Raw genomic sequence first — 21,379 nt, 5'->3', positions numbered from 1 at the left:
TGCTGAAAACAACGTCAGTCTGGGTTAGTTCCATTCAAATCATGCAAATTAAAGTCCAAAATAAGGTCAAAAGAGTTCGGAAAAGTAGATACGGTGGAGACGTATCAGCAGCCATTTCCTTCTTTGGAAGGACTACTTTGAGACACCTAACCAACTCTTCAAACATCACCAATTTCGGCGCCGTATCTGTATGGCTAGGCATGTTTTGAACAGTATTCAGAGGGGGTGGCCAGATACGGTAAGTATTTCGAGCGCAAAAAGGATGCCCTTGGAAAGATTGGCGTCTCCTCTTATCAGAAATGCACTGCAGCTATCCGGATGCTTGCATACGAAGTTTCCGGTGATCTCATTGATGACTACGTCTGTATGAGCGAGTCTACGTGCCTAGACTCCATGTATAGGTTCTGCAAGGCTGTGATTGCAGTGTTTCACCTTGAGTACGTGAGAGAGCCAAATACTGAAGATACAACCCGCTTGTTGGCGATGAACGCGTATAGGGGCTTCCCGGGGATGCTTGGTAGTATAGATTGTAGGCACTGGGAGTGGAAGAACTGCCCTTCTGCTCAGCAGGGGCAGTATAGGGGCCATGTTAAAGCTTTCACCGTCATACTTGAGGCTATGATTTCACAAGATCTCTAGATTTGGCACTCTTTCCTCGGCATGGCCAGATCTCACAATGATATCAACGTGCTTCAACGGTCTCCGGTATTTGCCAGGCTTGCCGAAGGCAACTGCCCGTCAGTGAATGTTAACATCAATGGTCATAACTATAGCAAATGATACTACCTAGTTGACGGTATCTATCCCCAGTGGATTACTATTGTGAAGACAATCTCCAACCCTGTAGGAGAGAAGAGGAGGAGCTTTGCACAAGAGCAAGAGTGCTAGGAAGAATGTGGAGCATGCCTTTGGTATTCTGCAATCTTGATGGAGCATCGTTCAGTATCATGCTAGAACTTGAAGCACCAACAAGTTGTGGGAGGTAACGGCTGCTTGTGTGATCACGCAGAATATGATCATAGAGGATGAGCGTTCGGAACGTATCTACGACCAAGGGTTTCAGTTCCAGAGTGACAATGTTGTGCCTGAGTATGAAGGAGCGGCAACATTTACACAGTTCATCCAATTTCATCATCAAATGCATCACATTCAGCTGTAAAATGATTTGTTGAGTATATGTGGGCTCACACTGACAACCAATATATGTATCTTTTTCTAATATGCATTTGAGACACTTTATTATTTATTTGGCTTGTAAGCTATTACATATTTATTTGGCTTGTGAACTATGATATATTTGGTTGCTTATGAAATTATGTAAAATGTTTGAAAAACCACAGCAAGCCGTCCGCGAGGGCTAAAATAGGTCCACGCATTGGTCGCACTATTGGTAAAAATAAAAGGCGGACGGCGACCGGATGGCCGATCTAAATGGACAAAAAATAAACAAAAGTCTGCGCGTTCGAGTTGCTCTAATCATTTTGTACCTTGCTCGAAAACCAAAAGTGTAAATCCCGTTCCACCGATCAAGCGGCCGAAACATTTCGATCGCCCGCGCTCAAATTCGACCGGGTTTTGGCCGCGCAAGAGCCTCAGCATACGTATCCGTAAGTAGGGCCCGGTTTCAGCGACCCACTCTGCACCCAAAAAGGAGGTGCCCTACCACCACTACTTCCCACTGGCTATAAACCCAGCCCGCCCTTGTCCCCGGCCAGACAAAGCTGCCTCTGTCACTCGCTCGCTCTCGCCGGAGAAAGTTTTTGCTGCCTCGCCGCTTCCACCCACGCCTCTTCTCCGGCCATGGCCGTCACCGCCAGCAAACTTAGGGCGGACGCGCCGCAGTACGTCTACCACGGCAACCTCCAGCTTCCTCCACTCCCGCCTCCTTGCCACAAGACGGCCATGGGCGGCCCCCTCCCTCCACCCCCGTCTCCTCATCACGAGACGGCGATGGGCGGCCCCCAGTACAGCGCCGCGGCCTGCTCGATGACTTTCCCGGTCTTCGCCAGCTACCCGCCCCCGCCCCCGCCATACGTTCCCGCTCCCGGACCAATCTACGGCGTCCCTCAGCCACCGCAGCCGGCATTCCGGTGTCATGTCCACTTCGCTCCCCCCTCGCTGCTGCGTTCAACCGCGCCGCCGCGCCGCCTCGGCAAGGTTCCCCCCTCGCTGCTGCGTCCAACCGCGCCGCAGTGCCGCCTCGGCAAGGTTCCCCCCTCGCTGCTGCGTCCGACCGCGCCGCAGTGCCGCCTCGGCAAGGTTCCCCCCTCGCTGCTGCGTCCGACCGCGCCGCAGTGCCGCCTCGGCAAGGTTCCCCCCTCGCTGCTGCGTCCAACCGCGCCGCACTGCCGCCTCGGCAAGGCTGTCCCCTCGGCGCCACCAAAGCAGGCAACGGTGGAGACTTTCCCCGGCAAGGAAGCCCCCTCGCCGCCGCTGCCGGCTGCGCCGGTGCCTTGGAGCACCGAGGCTGTCCCCACGTCGCCACCGCCCACAGCGCCGGTGCCCTCGAGCCGCAAGGCTCCGGAAGTTTCGGCGCGGCCGCACGGCCTCCCTCCGCACAGGCTCATGTTTTGGGCCGTGGACGTGGACGCCGAGAAGAAGCAGGCGCAGGCGGCGGCCATCGCGGGGGCGGCCCAGTCCGTGAAGCCTCGCGGAAGGAAGGCCGGGCCGGGTCGGATGCAGGCGCAGCAGCACAGGACGGGGAGGAGAAGGAGCAGTGAGCTCGGGCGCCGGCAGGCGAAGGCGGCGCCAGCCGAGGTCGCCTGCAAGCCGGCGTTCACGACGAGGCCGCCGACGCCGAGGCCCGCGCCGGAGTGGAGCGACCCGCAGGTCACCACCGTCATGATCCGGAACATCCCCAACAGGCTCAAGTAAGTGCATATCCGGCGACCTTCTCCTCCTTCCAGTTAGATCGTCACTGCATGGCCGTCTCTTTCGTGCGCTTAAGCTGTGAATCTTCGCGTTTTCACGTGAGCAGGCCGGCGGAGATGATGCAGTTGCTGGACGACCACTGCGCCCGCGAGAACAGGGAGGAGAAGCGCGGCGACGTGCCCGCCGCCTACGATTTCCTCTACCTGCCCATGGATTTCAGGTGATAAAATGCCGCAACACCCCCACACAAGAACAAGAACATGAAATTACCGCCTGCATTTCTTCCTTTTTTGAGCAGTACTAGTACTCAGCACTGTGAAAAGTTACAAGTTCAAACGGAAAGTTTTCTTTAAAGAAACTGTGAACGAAAAGGTTAGCTTTGTTAGTACAAATGGATCAGTGCCAAGTTAAGCTAAACCTCCTTTTATGTTCTTCCCCTGTCGTCTTCCGTCGGACAAAGGCAAACAACAAAGTGACAAAACTAACAAGAAGAATAAAACGTGTCCATGTTAATGGATAAGCTAGCAGATACTGCCCCTTTGTCTTTTCAACCAATGTACTAGTAGTAGCTTAGTTTCGCTTAGCATGATGCCCTTTCCTGCATTATTTCTCGTTGTGTGCGAAACAACACTGTGAAAGTTACTTTCCTGTATAAGCTTAGCTTAGCATGATGTTCTTTCCTGTATTTCTCGCTGGTCCTTGATCTGGATAAAGCCTGTGAACATGTATATCGTTGGTCTGGATAAAGCCTGTGGAAATGTATTTCCGGAGTGGAGCGAGAAATACAGACCAAGGATCATTTTGGCGGAAAGCATCAGTACTTCACCGCGAGTAGACGTATATATTTTTTGTACTAGTACATTTTCTTGAATCTTACACTACTTATCTGTTCGAGTGGATCTGTTGAAAAATTGCACGAAGAAATCCTGACGAAAGAGAAATCGTTGGTATAGCTTGTGCTGCAACCTGGGGTACGCGTTCGTGAACCTCACGTCGGCGCAGGCGGCGCGCGTGCTCCACTCCGCCCTGCACGGCGCCCGCTGGACGGTGTTCGGCACCAACAAGGTCATCGACATCTGCGCCGCGCGTATCCAGGTACGTACCGCACGCCTCGCTTGCCGTCGTTCGATCGTTCGCGTCAAACGCGCCATGATCCCGGCCTAGCCAGCCACCATGCTTGCATGCGCTAGTAGGCGTACGTGCTGATGCGCAGGCGCAAACAACGGAGTCTCACGCACGCTCGGCTGTCGATGGTGTTGGTTTTGCAGGGCAAGAGGGCGCTGGTGAAGCACTTCAGCAACTCGACCTTCCCGTGCGCCACCGACGACTGGCTCCCCGCCGTCTTCTCACCGCCGCGCGACGGCGCCGCCGACCCGTCCGTCGCCGGCGAGGCCACGCGCGTCGGCACCCGCGTCACTCCCGCCACTCCCCTGCGGGCCACGCCACGGGCGCAGCGGCTGGCAGGCAAGCCCGTGGCCCGTGGGCGTCGCCAGCGCGGGGTCATGAAGCCGAGCAGCGCAACAAGCTGCGCGTGAGGCGTACTATGCTCCATTGCTCGTTCGTGCTAGGGTAGCAGCGTCGCACGGTCAAACCGGAGTCCGGCCATGCCTTCCCTTTCTTTCTCCTTTGGTTGGTGCAGGGAGGGAAGGCTGTTGGACTCTGGACATGAGCAAGCATCGCACTGCTCTACCACGGAAATTTCTTTGTCTCCACTTAGAAATCGCCATGAAATTTCTCCTGTGTGTGTGGTGTAGCATCAGCCTCTATCCTGTGCTGGCTGTGTAATGTGTCCGTAGCATGTGTCTTGTTCAAAGCAAAAGACTGTCTGGTGTCTGGTCGCCGAGTCGCCATTGGCCCAGGCATTGTACGGTACCTCCCGTGCTGCAAGCTCTCTGTTTGTGGGTTGGAAGTTGGAACTAGAAGCTAGTCTGTGGTGCTTTCGGACTGCCGGTACTAGCATGGCATGCATGTTTATCCGTTTGTACCAGAAGAATCTCTGTCGCTCTGTCCATGTGATTCCATGGTCGCCATTAAATGGGGCAAGCAAAAGTACGTTCCTCTTCCGTGAAAGCGGAGCTCCCTCAACAGCACTTGGCCGGGCATGTTTTTCTCTAGGATATTATATGCCCCGGAAAAGAAAGGTGGACTGCAAAGAAGCGCCAAAGAATTCTTTATGACCAATGGTTTTAAATTTACCGTTGTATAAAATACAAGAAATATTTCGCGTTTCTCTTGCAAAATCGCATGTGCAGAGGTTTGTGTCTTCCCATGTTGGACAAGCGCAGGTAGCAGGAGCATGCATGACTTTGATCATACTTTGAGCTTCCGAGTAAGGTCCATCGGCCAAAGTAGAGCAACTTTCTCTGAATCTGCTGCTTTTAAAACTTGTTTTCAGCGTCCTTCAGAACTTTTAAAAGACTTCAACATAAGTATGCAAACTCAGAGTCGAAGAAATTGCAACTTTTATTATTTTACCTCTTCTAGTACCATTTTACATATACACTCCATTTTAACTTCAATTTTTCATCAGTATAACTCAACAATGTCATGTTTCAACACCGCACAATTCAACAACATTCCAAATCAATAAATTCAATTTCTTTTCTACTTTAATTTTCTGTAAATAAATAGGGTCTAAATGCAAAGAACATTAGGGTCCAAATGCAACAAATACGCCAAACTGTCCGTGAATAAATAAATTTGAACAAATTTAACGCCTGTGTAGCAAACGCTGAATCGCAGAAAGTGATACAGAGTGTAAAGACATAACGGCAAAAATAATAATCTAACATGAGCAAATTTTGGTCGGCCAATCTATTTAGGTGAGGTCACAAACAATCTTGATGTGTCCCTGTTCGCCTCCTCTTTTTTCCGCCCTCCATCTCCCACTGCACAACCATATAATCTCTTCATCGTCATCGTCTTGGAGAGCTTCAGTATCTGAATCATCTTAGGAGAACAAACAATCCAAGAACTCCTCTACCATTGAGCACATAGAGGCTATAGTACTAATCGAGCGCATCTACACTAACAGAGTAAAAATCCAATGTCATATACACAACTCTAAGCAAAAATACACAAATAATTTGAGCAAATTCAAACCAAACATACATTCAAACAACTCGTCTTTGAGCGGGGAGGAGTGGGGAGAGTGGGATCGATTCCGTTGGTGAGCTACCATCGAGTTTCACTTGGGCTGGGAGGTGTGATTATTCTTGAACGGGTTTCATACTAATTAATGTGGATTCCTCAACTCTGAGTCATTCAGGATTGTGTTGCTTGGGCTTATGAATACCTGCATCAATTGGTATAGGTCCAAGGCTTATCTTGTCATTCTCAAATTGAACTTTGAGATGGCCTTTGACAAGTTTGGATATCAGATGATCCTGGCCATGTTACAATAAAAGGGTTTTGGGGCTAAATGATATTCTTGGGTGAAAGGTATTTTTTTTGCTTATCCACTTCATATGTTCTTTTGAATGATGTTTCCGGATCCCAATTTAATTAAGCGCAAATGGCGAGTGAGTCAAGGAGATCCTTTATCTCCTTTGTTATTTCTTATGGTTGTTGATTTTCTCCAAACGATTCTCAATAATGCAATGGACTCCGGCCAATCAATCATGCTTTGATTACCTGTGGTTCAATATTCAGATGATACTCTGATTGTGATCAAGGCCTGCAATATCTAGTTACCTCATTTGAAGTCTTCGGTTGACACATTTGTTGTGTCCTTTGTTCTAAAAGTGAATTACCAAAAGTCTAGTATGATGCCCATAAATGTTTTAGATGTTGTTATGCAAATCCTTGCTCGGGCTTTGAATTGTCAACTTGGGTCTTTCCCTTTCACATATTTGGGTGTACCACTTAGCACCACCAAGTCCAAGTGTTTGTTCTCAATATTTAAGATATGGTTGAGGGTGTTGATGCTTAATGTTGTGCTTTCATCTCCAACCTTTTTGATGAGTTGCATTAAGCTTTACAAAGGAACTATTATGTAACGAGATAAATATGGAAGGTATTGTTTTTGGAGAGGCTGGGAATTAGATAAGAATTCTCCATTGGCTGCTTGGGACATGATGTGCAGACCTAAAATGCAGGGAGGTCTCAAAATTTGAAATCTTAAGGCTTAAAATGATACTTTATTTTTAAAAATGATTCATAAGTTTCCAAATCATAGTGGTATTCCTTGGGGTCATCTTGGTCGAGAATCATATCACTAGAAAGGTCTTCCCCCGACTCAATTTGCACAATGCTCCTTCTGGTGGAGGGATTTTGTGAAGTTGTTTCCCTTGTACAAGATGAATGCTTCTTCTGCACCTGGTGATAGTAGAACTTAAAATTTCAACCTTGCCTTTATGTTTTGATGTTGATGACACTATACATATACGGGACTAATCACGTTTTCTAAGTGAATCACATGTTTTAGTCCCCGTGAAATTATTGTGTGTGGATCATGAACCCATTTTAATGAATATGGCTAAAGGGCAGAGAAACAAAGATACATACATAACCTTTTTTCCACTCGTTCACGAGTATAGAGATCCCACACTATTAACATGGGATCGATAGAGTTTCGCAAAAGATAAGCTCAAGTTCATGGTTCCTAACACATCTCCACACTCACATCATTTGCCTACTTTTCACTTCTATTTTACGACATATGCACCACACACATTCATGCTAAAATGCCCTCAGCTAACACCTCAAAAATATATCATGCTTAGGGTGGTTCAAAGCAAACAAGACAATTCCGTGTCATCGGATGTCTGGTAGACGCCGAATGTCCGGTACATCATTAAGGCACCTGATGTCCGGTATCTACCAGAAATCCGGTCATATGGTACAAGTAGCTTATGTATGTTTTGGGTCGGATGTCCAATGTATCAAATGTCAACCGGATGTCTGGTCCGACCTTCAGCTGGTTGTACCATATTCAAACACCGGATGCCTGGTACATGGTATCTCCACTGGATGTCTGGTGCAATACCTGAAATCCGGTACCCTCCTATCCAGAAAGCATGCTATCGGGGCTGGACTGATGGTGCATATAGGATGTCCGGTCCCCTAGTTCATTTAACACCGTCTTCTTCGTTTTTCTGCGAACCCTACATCCATAGGATGTCCGTGTTACACCAAATGACCGGTACTTACATACTTTCACACTGCAACAGCCACATTTTTGGCCCACCATATATACCCATCTCCCACTCAGCGAGAGGGTTGGCCACTCACTTCGAAAGAACCCTAGAAAATCATGTGCTCCCTCTCACTACCTCCTTCAGCAAATCGAAGATCCCGGAGTGAATTGTGCGAGTTCTTGAGAGATTTTCCACCAAGTGATAGATCTACTCCTTCCCCCTCTATTGACCAAAGTAATTCTCAATTTGAGCAAGTCTTGAGCTTTTCTCCATCGTTCTTGTTGCTCTTGGACGTTTCTTCAGAGAGGAATCGATTGTTGTGATTACCCCCTGAAAGTTTGTGAATGTGTGGAGACTGCCTCAAGGTTACTACTGGTGGTTGAGAATCGCCTTCGTGGTGATATATCAAGGGGAGAGTAGGGTGAGCGTTCTTGGTGTTGGTGTGCCTTCATGGTAACATCCGCCCCTTGCAACGATGACAAGCTTCTCTCCAAGGAAGTGAAGATCGGGATACATCCTTGTCTCCGAAGTTTCGGTTATCCCTAAACCTAACTCCTTACTTGTGGTTATTTGTCTCCTTGTCTTTACCCATATCATATTTTACTTGCTTGCCTCTCTACGAGTTGTTGTTGAATATATTGCGAGCCTAGAATCACCTTTGCAATTGTTAGGCTCATTTCATATTCCACATAATTGGCTAAAATTGCTAAGTAGTAATTAAAATTTGTAATTGTACCTATTAAACCCCTTCTAGGTCCATCTCGATCTTTTCAATTGGATTCAGAGCCTCGCGTTCTATTCTTATGGCTTAACCGACGTGGAGCGAGATGAACTCAGATGGGACCCTGGTACTCCCGGCGCTTCCGGTTGTTGCAGATCCTTGGTCGCAAGGTCTCTTACCACCAGACGACCGTGCTAAGATATTTCCCTTCAAGGATTTGGCTAATGCATTAGCTAAACGAAAACTTGAGAAATGATGCTTTAATTGAGGTTACGGTGCAAGCGAGGATGGCAGCATTTTATGGACTAGACTTACGGACATCAGCATGGCATGTTGTGGTTGGGAAATAAGGAAGGTCTCACCGTGAATAACAGAAGGGGAGAGATTGGTGGGGGTGACACGTATGCTTGTAAGTTCCTCCCGTAACAAATGTTCCGTAGATGTAGGATTATGGTTATACCTGGCCATATCTCGGGCCGGGTCGGGCTTCGGGCTGGGCCAAAAAAAGCCGGTGCTGAAAACCCAGGCCCGAGCCCGGCACGGCTCGACCACCGGGCCTATTAAATCAGGCCCGAGCCCGGCCTGAACCTGGAAAAGTCTGACACGGCCCGCTCGGCCCGGCCCGACCACGGCTAAAAACCCATTTTTCACAGGCCCGAGCCCAGCCCGATCTACCTGTCGGGCTTGATTTTTAGGCCCGAGCCCGGCCCGATGGCATGATCGGGCTCAGCCCGGCCCGGGATTTTCAGGCCGGGTCAGGTCGGGCCGTCCGGACCGGGCTGCCCATGACCAGGTCTAATTATGGCTAGCAACATATATAGGTAGACATTAACAGTCTAAGGTACATGTGCATTGCAGACGAGACCTTCCATAACCCAAGTACAAATTAGAGTATATATGCATAACGAATGAGATGTAGTATATTTTATTATCATAGTTCATCCAATTGAAAAATAAAGATAGTTCATTTTGTGAAGATACCGCCAAAGGCTTTTGATACAAAAATAAAAGTAAAGCAAAAGTGAATGCCAATACTTTTGGAGGCATGTGCACATTGATATGCTATTGTAGCGTGAGTTTTTTTTTGTGTGTTTTTCTTTAATAAAGCAACGAGGTTTGTGCATATTTGCATTGATAATCAAAAGGTAATAAAACAACAGCACTGGCAAAAGAATTTGCGGAGTTAAAATATGGAAGATTCCAGGACAGATGAGAAACATATAGTGCTCTGAATTTTGGACATAGTATAATGCTTTGTGCTTTAGCTCGGCCATGGAATCATCTAGATATGACTTGTGGCAAAAGCTGGTGTTGTGAATAGAATATTCAGTGACCGTTGAATTGGCTTCATCCAGCAACCAGTAATCAAAATCAGCGTTGCAATACACACGAACGTCTATGCACGATTTACGGACGATACTAATAATCAAGTCGTTGGTGTCATCAAGCTCTTTGCAGGACACCGTTTGATTGCAGATCGTGCATGCGTCGTCCATTCACCAGTCATCTGCGAAGTAGTTTCGAATCAAAATTATCCGCACCCTATACAGTGGTACAGATACATAGCGGATGCATTAAGCTGAGAATCCTACCAGGTCCTCCACCATAAGCTCAAAAAACGGCGCTCCGCCTTGCTCACTGGAGCAAGCGTATCTTCTCCAAGGCCAAGGTGCAGCTCCATGCAGCCAACATCATCATCCTTCGCCTGGACATTGCGCAAGAGGAGCGACTGCTATCCCCGGAGGAGTTTGACCTACGCTCTAGGCTTAAGAGGCGCGTGATCAGTCTTACGGTTCTAGAGAGGGGAAGAAAGAGCCAATGCGCTAGGATTGCGAACCTGAAGGATGGGGATGCTAACACAAAAATTTTCCACCGCCGCATCAACGCTAGGAGAAGGAAAAATCACATCCATAGGATCAAAAACGCACAAGGCTGGGTCACCGACCATAAGCAAAAAGAGGACATCATCCATAACCACTTTGCCGAGGTCATGGGCAAAGCAAGAACGAGCTGCGTTGACCTTAATTGGGATGAGCTTAATATCCAGTCGCATGACTTGGATGATCTCAGTGATCCCATCACCGAAGATGAGGTTTTGGCAGCCATAAAAGCAATGCCGGGGGACAAGGCTCCCGGGCCGGATGGCTTCACGGGAATCTTCTTCAAGCGTTGTTGGGAAATTATTAAGCATGATCTCATGCGGGTCATCCAAAGTTTTGACTCGCTCCACACATCCCACTTGCAATGGCTCAACTCTGCCAATGTGGTGCTTTTGCAAAGAACCTCCCTCTATGCGGACGACACGGCCATCTTCATGGCCCTAATCAAGCGGGACATTGATAACCTCTCAGTCATCCTAAGCGGTTTCGGCGAGGTGACAGGACTCTGCACCAACTTCTGCAAGAGCTCGGTTGTGCCCATTCGATGCAACCACCTTCCGCTGAAGCATATTCTGAGTAGCATTCTGGTGACCCGCGCCGCTTTCCCAATCAAATATTTGGGCCTCCCGCTCTCAGTACGACAACTTTGGAAGGTCGACTTCCCGTATCTTGAAGACAAGGCGGCCGGAAAATTAGTAACTTGGGAGGGACAAAGCATCACAACTATTGGGCGCACTACCCTTGTCAGATCGGTCATCACCTCTCAAGCGGTCTTCTCCATCACATCTCTCATTGTGCCATAGGGCACACTTCATAATCTCAACAAGATTGAGAGGGCCTTCCTCTGGTCAGGGTCGGACAAGACGACCGACGCAAAATGTAAGGTCAATTGGGACATGGTCTGCAGGCCTACGGTCTATGGAGGTCCGGGCATCCTCAACACCGACAAGTTTGCTCGTGCCTTGCGACTAAGGTGGCCATGGTACGAATGGAAGGAGCCTACCAAGCTTTGGGTTGGCTTGGGCAACCTGTGCACCGAGGAAGATATGGATTTCTTCTATGCCTCCACCACAATCATCGTTGGCAATGGTGCAAAAACACCGTTCTGGGACTCCCCGTGGTTGCTTGGTCGCAAGCCCAAGGATATTGCCCCTCTTATTTTTCAAGCCTCAAAAAGGAAGAGATCGACGCTTCGTCAGGCCCTTCGAGGGAACGCTTGGATGACCCACATCAAGCATGACACTATTGTCTCCGTCGCACACATCCAGGAGCTTTTCTCACTTTGGGCTTTTGTGCATGACTTCCATCTTGACGATCAGGTTGAGGATGACATTGTTTGGAAACATGCTGATGATGGGCGGTACTCGGCGGCCACAACATATAAGGCGCAATTCCTTGGCCTGACGCACTCGCCCATTCACCACATGGTTTGGAGAGCTTGGGCCTCCCCTAAGGTTAAATTCTTCGCCTGGTTGACCTTGCAAGACCGGAACTGGACCGCCGACCGGTTGGAGCGGCGTGGTTGGGATAACTGTGGGCTTTGCCCGCTTTGCAAACGTGAGCAAGAATCGGGCATCCACCTCTTCGTCAAGTGCCGCTTCTCCATTAGGCTCTGGCGATCGGTCATCGACAAGTGGACTTGTGCACATGGACACCTCCAATTGACACCTTGAGGATTCCCTCATGCGATGGTGGGATAGAAGGACCGACATGTGAAACCCCAATAGACGAGCGATGGCCTCCCTCACCATGCTTGTCACTTGGACTATTTGGAACGAGAGAAACGCGTGGGTGTTTCGCAACAAGAGCGCGCCGCCGCCTATCCTGCTCCAAAATATCGTGCTCGAGGCAAAACTATGGGTTACGGCAGGTACTAAGAAACTAGGACGTATTGTTGTACGAGAGTAATTGCCATACCGTTTTACAAGGGCGCATGTAAAAACTCTTAACTTTATTCTCCTTTTATTTAATGGATGAGACAAATCTTTTGCCTCCATTTAAAAAAAACTCTAACACAAACCGAGCGGGCGCGCTCATTGCTGGCTTCACACTTGACAGTTCCATGTCAGGTCGGTCGGTCGAGCGATGCGATCGAGCTGAAGCCCGCAGACGCAATGATGGACTGTGAACAGATTGACCGATCGAGATCGATTGGATTGGACGTGCCTGCTTAATGCTTACTATTATTTTCAGAGTGGCCATAGCCAGCTTTTCGTTCTGCTCGCCTTGTTTCTTTACGTGCGAAAAATGCACGGAAGATCTTCTCGTCTCAGTGGCGAGCTATGCCGTCTATCTACCTCGGGCACACCATGCGCGCTCTCTCTCCCTCTCTCGCCACCGCCGTCCCTCGTCACGTGCGTCGGCAAGCGCAGGCGCTGGCCACCGCACCACCGCAGTAACCGTGACCGGCCGGCGTGGAGGCCCGTGCACGCGCGTCGTCGAGGAGGCTAGCCAGCTGCTCCTAGCAGCTACGCCCTGAGGTCAAACGACGCAAGCTGCTGCGTGGATCTGCGCGTGCTCGCTCGTTTGTTGCCTTGCCCGTTCCCGGTGGCGTGGCAAGGTCAAATCCGAAGTCTTGCCCGTTCTCTCTCTCTCTCTCTCTCTCTACCCCGGGTCATTTCCAAGCAAGTAGTATCAGTTTAGTAGCCTATTGCCCTGTGCTGTACTGCTGTCCATGTAATCTGTTGTTAGCCCGTGTCTTCTTGGGTTTGTGCCTATGCTTGTGTTGCTTGGAACCGGAAGCACCGCAGTGCCGTTTGTAGTGGTAGAATCTCTGTGTCTATCTTTGATTATATGGTCGCCATTAAACGGGGCACACAAAATGGCGTCACCAAACAGGTTCCCCCTGCGTCTCTGTCCCATCAGCAGTCAGCAGCTGGGCGTGCATTGTTGGTCTCTGTTCCAGTTCGTCATGTACTACTAGTACTAACTAGAGAAAGGAAAGGACCGTTCCAACTTGACACATTGTCATCATCGGCCCCGCCGGGAGCACCTTTTTACCAACATTATCGGCCCAAGATTTTTCATTTTCGCTTAACAATGACTGTTTTCATTAGATGGATATAGTAGACATCTTGAGCGCATGTAAATGTACATGCTACTTACACACACACACACACACACACACACACACACACACACACACACACACACACACACACACACACACACACACACACACACACACACACACACACAAAATGTTGTTGTTTGTTCTAGCCGTGATGATGCGTAGAGCATGCTGCGCCCTGCGCATATTGCTGCAGTAGTCATCCATCCATCCATCCATGGTTCAGTGTAACTAGCTGTGCTCAGCCAACTGCATGCCGATTTCCCGGTTCATTGTCAAGTCGCTTGCATGGTGCATGAGCCTGTGGACGTAATGATGCCCCTGGCCTTTTGATTCGAAGTAGTAGGAGTATATATACACTAATCGACAGAAGAAGAAAAATTGGCGTGTCGACGTCGATTGGACGCGCTCCTCATGATCTCCCGTACCGTACGCCTGCTAATGTTGTGCCGTGCACCATGCATGCATGCACGCTCTTCCCTCGCATGCATGCGCAAGCCTCTGCACCGCCTTGGTCGCATGCAGCCTTCCATCGGCTGCACTGCAGGGCTTCCTACTAGGGCCGATCTGGATCTCCATTGGTCGCGGCGTACCGTTTGCCCAATCGGTGCAAAGACATGTATACCCTCTGCCAGCCTTCTGCTCTGGTTCTGGCGTTCTGCCACCTGCCGCCCTCGCCGGCCGGTGCACCACTGGCCCAGTGCCTGCCTCCCTGCCTCCTACTGAGCCTAGGGTTTCAGGTAGGTCGATGAGCAGGAGATGGATGGGTTGGTGACCACACTGCAATGCGAAGCACGGCTGGTGTACTGCCGCGGAGCAGCCGTTTCGTCTCACCACGGAGCGAACGGCGATGGCTACGTTTTCCGACGAATTCCCGGCCTCTCTGCCTCGCATGTGTCGCTACGGAAGCGGACCCCTCTCTCTCTCTCTCTCTCTCTCTCTCTCTCTCTCTCTCTCTCTCTCTATCTCTCTCTCTCTCTCTCTCTCTCTCCAAGAAAAGCTGGACGAGATGGCATGGCTGCCTCGGCCATGAGCGTCACCCCACCGTGTACCGTCACAGCACGTACGTTGGCTACTACAGTAGAAGAGTAGGAGTATATGCAGTGGTAGTCACCGGGACAAGACTGGCACGACGTAGAAAATGCAGTGGTGGGCTAGAAGTGCTACTCGATCGGCTCACTCATTTATTAGGCTAACTCCAACGCGCGACCCCAAACGGACGTCCGGTTTGGCCGGATCCCTTTGGGGCGGCAATGGTTTGCCTATGTTTGCGTTTGTCCGATGAGTCGTGGGTGCGTCCAACGCGCGGCCGCACCCTAAAACCTGTCCGGAGTGGACGTGAATAGAAAAAAATAAAAACTTAAATGAAATGCCTAAAAAGTAAATAAACGCAGTGGGCGCGATGGAGAACGCGGGCGGGGCGGGGGCCCGACGTGGTGGCGATGGCGACGCGGGCTCCCCCTTCACCGAGCCGCGGCGGCGTCCTGACGACGAGCCAACCTCGTGGTCGTGCTTGCCTTTGCGGCCGTAGTTCCATAGCCCCATGGTTGCGGGCGGCCGACCGGCGAGTTCTTGGCTAGGGTTAGGGACTGGGGCTGTCTGGTTTCGAGGAGGCCGCGGGGTGGCGTGGGGCAGTGTGGACGACGACTGGTCCACAGTTTCCATTTAAGAAGGACAGCGACCCCTCGCCTGGGCGGATGACAGGCGGGGCCGCCCGCGCGTGCGCAGATGTGGGCGGGTGGGAGGTAGGTGGCCGCCTGCCACGCGGCCCCGACGCGGACGAGGCGCGCGTCCGTTTGTTGTCCGTCGCGACCCAAACCCGGCGCAAGTTTGCGTTCGAAATGGGTCGGCCCGGACACAAAACGGACCAGATGGATCGGGACCGTCGCGCGTTGGGCCACCTCATTTGTCCGTTTTACCCCAAACAGACGGGGCCGGACAGAATGGGGTCACGCGGCGAAGTTGGCCTTAATGCGTTCCTGAGTGGACAGAGGATGTGCCGTTTATTATTTTGAGCGCGGTACAATCGCGGATACTTAAATGGCATTGGAAAATTTGTTGTCAACTCAAGTATAAAATTTTCTTTTGGCTTCTTGTCAATAACTAGAAAAACTTCTTTATACTACATGACTATACTTGTGCCATGTGCCACATGGAGGAGCTAGAAATAAGAGATCGTCTCTTTTTCTACCGCCCTTTTGCTCAATTGTGTTGCCAATACATATGTCCCAATTGGAGCCCAGATCATTTTGGCACACAGGAGGAAATTGTCAATTTAAACAGCCTCTGAATGTGGCTTTTGCTATGGAGATCATCATCTTAGTTTCTTGGGTTATTTGAACTACTAGGAATGACTTCATCTTTAACATATCACCCCAAGCCTATATACTTGCAGGAGAAATTGAAAGAGGAACTAGAATGGGTCATTTAGAGAGTTAAGAGGAAGGATACAGTGGCTTTGAAGACTGGATATGGCTTTTAGATGATTCCGCTCCTGATGTTGTATTTTATTGGTTATTTTCTTCTTCTCTTAGGTTTTTTTTGCTTAATTAGGGCTTGTGTAGTTATTCTTTCATTCTTTTGGACATTACTTCCATATATCTTATTTAAAAGTTCATAAAAATACATAGCAGAGTCCTGCTATTTCCCTCAAAAAGAAAAAATCAAGATAATTTTTTTGCTTCTGTAGAATTTCCAAGAACATCATGGTAAAACGGAGTACTCCTGGTGTGTAACATGATTTTATTTGTAAAACCTACTCTTTTTCGAATCTGGTTTGTAAAATATACTATTTGTTGGATATGGTTTGCAAAACATACTCTACATGCGCCTCCAAGTACTTAACTAACTTTGTTAACTTTGAACGACTGATCAAATTAGCATTAGGCGGGGGCGGGGGGCTATAGTCCCCTACCCACCCTCGCAAATTGTCTTTTTTCAACCAGTTTTGTATATTAGGGTACTTATATCTTATAATCATCATTAATCTATAATCACATATACACTGTCTATTTGTTGATAAAGGAATACATTACCATCAAGTACTTGGAGGTATAGTAAACCAACTTCTAGTACAAGATTTAGTTGTTGAGTTGCCATATTGGATTAGCAAATTCCTCAAATCTATTTTCCTAGCAAAACGTTCTTAGCATGTGTAACGCATGAGTGGGTCTTGTCTTTTCTGCTAACAATTGAAATCATTGGACAAAATGTATTAACGGACAAGCATATTGTCCATGACTTGGAAAACATGCGCCTGGGTTGGATGAATTGTGTGATTGTAAGTTAAAATCTCTCTCTTCTAGTTTGCATCAGTTTAAACACTTGATAATCAACAACATTCAACACTAGGCTAGCCAGTGTCACTACCACACTGCGAAGAAATATACCAGCTCTGGGCAAGCATCGCACATTATTGCAACCTATTGAGTTGCTCTCGTACTCATCATATATATCACTTTGCACACCTAGTTAGCATATATGACAGAAATTTGGCATCCTTTCTAGGACTTACCATCTAGATCAACCAAACTGGGTACTACTACCTAGATTTATTTTATTCAATGTCACTACGGTAATTGTTCAGATGTTTGATCCAATAAGTTGCCTTTATGAGGTGCATGAACAACTTTTCGAGCTTCATTTGGGGGTAGGGGGCCAATGCCCTCCCCTCCCACCTCCTCCCCCAAATTGGGCAAAATAAAAAAACTTTTTTACTTATATAGAGTTCCTCAAATGGAGTACAATTGTCCAAAACATTTTGCTAATAAAGACGTGACCATGACCACAGGGAAAAGATTAAGAACATCAACAACCTCTTGTTGTGTTCCTCCTCATCTCACCGCCACCACAAAGATCGATAATGATGACTAACTCACCAGACGACTACTGGAGCCCTAGACCCTTCTTGAGAAGGAGACACACTCGATATCAAGAGGGACTGAGAGAACATGAGGGGGGAGGGAGAGATATCGAGGGAGGGGAGGGAGGGTGGGAGGAAGGGGGAGAGATCTTGCAGGTACACACTGGTATGACAATCACGTTCGGAGATATAAGGCTAGTCGTAGTGGGAGTATCATATACTAGTATCATGCATATGATAATAGTATATGACACTACAAGTATCATATGTTGGTACTCCCTCCGGTCCTTTTTACTGTGCATATAAAGATTGTCTGAAGTCAAATTTCGTAAAGTTTGACCATATTTATATGAAAAAATATTAACATCTATAATGCTAAATTTATACAATATGAAAAGTAAAGTCATGACACATCTAATGTTGTTGATTTCACATTCTAAATGTTTGTATTTTTTTCTATAAACTTGGTCAAAGTTTACGAGGTTTTACTTCAGACAAACCTGATATGCGAATTAAAAAGGACCGGAGGGAGTATAATAGATGACCTCATTTATTGTCATGCATGGCACATAGTACCATATAATTTAACATGATATGGTATCATGATATGATACTCAACCATCTTTTTCTTCGTTTAATTCTATGCCACCTCATCAAAATTGCCTAGTTGGCATGCATGATACTACACATGATACCTCCCATTACGGGCAACCTAAATGGGGTTTGGTGGTAAGTCATCATTTTGTTTGTTCCCAATCTGTCAGACACCATAAATTTCATGTTGAATGTGTTACAGGAATGTTTTTTGATAAATTTTTAGCTCGTGATATTTTAGTATGGTTGTAAATTTATCCATTCACATATCTCTCTGAGAAATATTTCTAGTCGGGAAGGAAGAAAAAAAAGAGTGCTTTGATGGTAAAAAAAATCGCCAATTAAGACTAGTTACCATATTACTCCCAATAGTAGCAGGCTTTGCTCGTTGCCGGTGGCGTGGCACGGTCAAATCTGGAGTGTAGACATGCTTTGACTCTCTCGTTTGGTGCAAATGCAGGGGCAGTGGATGGAAGGCCGCCGGACTTTGGACATTATCGTAGCACAGCTCTGTCGCTGCATCTTCTCTGTCCTTTTTCGAAATTTTCATGCTTTTTTCTTTTGAGTGGTTGAAATTTCCATGCTGGTCGTCGTATCTTCATATAGTATAATCACTTCCTTATCATGTAGCCCTGTATTTGTCAATGTAATGTGTTGGTAGGTCATGTCGGCTTGTGTTATTTCTATGAAAAGTTTGTCTTACGTGTTGAGCCCTGCCACTGCCAAGTGCTGCGGTATTTTGCATTCCGGAAGCAGCATAGCATAGCATGCATGCAGCTCGAGCGTGGTACCAGTTCGTGTTTGATTTGGTGGCGGTAGTTTTTTGGTTGGCATCTTTGTTTTAAGGCATTTTACATATTTGTTCCGGTTAAGTCTAGTTGGACAAATGCAGACTAAAAATCACATCTGTATGTAGTTTGATTATATGTAGTAGGCTTCATGCATGGAGGGAGCGATCAGTTAGCATGTTGTTTGATTGCCTGCGTCATTGTTGTTAGACAGACAACACGTTGTTTGGTTGCAAACCGCTGAAGATGTGATCACCACTTCTCATTAGCGTGACCTTACCGCATGCACACTAAACATTGTCTTATCCTAACTAGGAAATAAATGGCAGTTTATCCTAACTATTAGCAAATGACACTACAAGTTATTAAGAGCCAATATGGCTGAATAGGGAAAGGTTCAAGGATGCTCACTAGATGGAAGTTCATCATCTTCATCTTCCTCCTCTTCTGCTGCTGTTGTGCTTCTTTCTTCTTCTTCTTCTTCTTCTTCTTCTTCTTCTTCTTCTTCTTCTTCTTTTGCTGCTGCTGCTGCTTCTTCTTCTTCTTCTTCTTCTTGCTCTTCTGCTTTAAATTCTTGTCTAACCTCTGTTATCCCACATTGTCTGAGCCCAATTCAACCTTTTGTTCTTCCATTCTTTGTTCTCAAAAGCCTCCACGCCATGGACAGAGCTGATCACCTCATCAGGAGTCACATCTTCCTCCTCCGACAAAAGTTTATCAGTTCCCCATTGCAGGATCCGGTTTGTGAATGATGCAACATGCAAGAACAAGCTTGACCTGAGTAGGGTAAGGGTGGAATGGCTTTTGATCCAGGATCTCAAACATATTCTTCAGAGCTTCAAATGCCCACTCAACCGTTACTCTAAGGATGGAGTGTCTGAGATTGAATAGTTCCCGAGGAGTCCTAAGATAGTTCCTACCAGAGAACTCGTTCAGATGATACCTGGTTTTCCTGAAGGATGGAAGAACACTTGGCCGGCATGCATAGCTAGCATCTCCTAATTAGAACTTGCCATCGGGGATGTTGATGCCATTATGACGACTCATGTTGTCACTGAGAATGTTAGTATCATGTGTTGATCCTTCCTAGCCAGCCAACACATATGTGAACTTTAGATCAAAGTCAACAGCAGCAAGCACATTCAAGTTTGCGTAGTGCTTCCTCGCTCTATATGCTGCAGCTTGTGGCTTCGGCACTTTGCTAGTGACATGAGCACCATCTTTTGCCCCAATGCAATCTTGGAATGTCATTACACGATGCAGTTATGGCTACAGCAGAACAATAACAACATACCAATGCATGAACTACATACTGTCGGTGCTCACTCTGAAGTATGGATACCATCTTGGGCTAGTGCGAATCTTGGTAGGAGTCCGGCCGGTTGGCGACATGATCATCTCTCCTCTGAGCCCCCCAACAGCATAAAGCACTTGCTTGAAGTACCTGGAGATGGTCGCCATTGATCTTCTGAAGGTGTTGTGTACAACCCTGAACCTCTGGTTATGACCAACAACATGTAGGAACATGACTGCATGCTCTTTCACATTTGTGCAGATACTATCTTCTAGCAACCCCCTGCTCCTGAACGTTTGCACAAGTTTGGTGAAATATGTTCTTTTCATTCGAAGCATCCACAAAGTCTCTGTGTTGTTGCAGTTGTAGATGTACTTCAGATTCGCTATCCTGTCCTGCTCCTGGATTAACATAGGACCATACCCGATGAGAGGTTTGTCATTCCGAAGAACAACTCTCTTATGGACAAACAGAGTCCATGCCTGAACCATATGTATCAGCGCCAATTCCTAAACTAGAAGCTTCGTCCGTTCATCCACAACCTAAACGACATCCATGACACGGTCAACAATGGCACAATCAACCCTAAACACTCCTACCGAATGAGCTAACAGAGAAGGGGGAGAGGGGTAGTTTACCAGCTTTAGGGTCGAGGGAGACATGGCCGGGACGAGGATGGCCGGACAAAGTCAAAGAAGAAGGGGAGAAGCAGTTGCCATTGCTGGAGTGCCGTTGCTGCCACCAACACCGCCGCCGCCGTCGATGCCGTAGATCTGAGTCGTCGTTGCTGGCGGTGCCAATAACAGAGGAAGGCTTGTCCTAGAGTCAGGGGGAAGCGAGTAAAAGGGATGGTGAGGGTATATTTCGCACCATCCCGCCTCCGCCGATTTCCCCCTCCGGCCATCTCCGTTCGGATCCACCCTCCACCGCCCTACGCCGCGTCTTCCTTTTGCGTCTGACTCAGCCTGGCTCACAGGAGCGAGCCAGGCTCTCGGGTGCTTTAAGTTCCGTGCCAATGCGAGCGAGGCCTACTTGCACGCAACCAAACGCCCCCTTTTCATCTCGCCCGGACCTGGTTGGACTGTATGCGGCCCACCAAACGCATCCCAAGGTGTGTAGGCAAATGTGTTTCATGTCTCTTTGTTTGCATCGCGCACCTGC

General features: G+C 48.0%; 1 protein-coding gene across 1 annotated transcript; it reads left to right on the top strand.

The window, feature by feature from the left end:
• Nucleotides 1-1,734: 1,734 nt before the first annotated feature.
• LOC123130404 (protein MEI2-like 7) lies at nucleotides 1,735-4,819 on the top strand. The gene is made up of 4 exons (XM_044550308.1): nucleotides 1,735-2,870; nucleotides 2,978-3,091; nucleotides 3,825-3,966; nucleotides 4,140-4,819. Exons 1-4 carry the CDS (start codon nucleotides 1,801-1,803, stop codon nucleotides 4,404-4,406), a joined length of 1,593 nt encoding a protein of 530 aa, XP_044406243.1. The 5' UTR covers nucleotides 1,735-1,800; the 3' UTR covers nucleotides 4,407-4,819.
• Nucleotides 4,820-21,379: the final 16,560 nt, after the last annotated feature.

Source organism: Triticum aestivum, chromosome 6A (assembly GCF_018294505.1).
Source record: "Triticum aestivum cultivar Chinese Spring chromosome 6A, IWGSC CS RefSeq v2.1, whole genome shotgun sequence".
Lineage (NCBI taxonomy): Eukaryota > Viridiplantae > Streptophyta > Magnoliopsida > Poales > Poaceae > Triticum > Triticum aestivum.
Note: the sequence above shows the minus strand (reverse complement) of the source record. Positions and strands in the feature narration are given on the sequence as shown.

Excerpts from the sequence above, each read along its gene's own strand:
- LOC123130404 (XM_044550308.1), top strand. The coding sequence starts at position 1,801 with ATGGCCGTCACCGCCAGCAAACTTAGGGCGGACGCGCCGCAGTACGTC. Across the intron at positions 3,092-3,824 it reads TACCTGCCCATGGATTTCAG|CTTGTGCTGCAACCTGGGGT; the intron begins GTGATAAAATGC and ends TCGTTGGTATAG. Across the intron at positions 3,967-4,139 it reads TCTGCGCCGCGCGTATCCAG|GGCAAGAGGGCGCTGGTGAA; the intron begins GTACGTACCGCA and ends TTGGTTTTGCAG.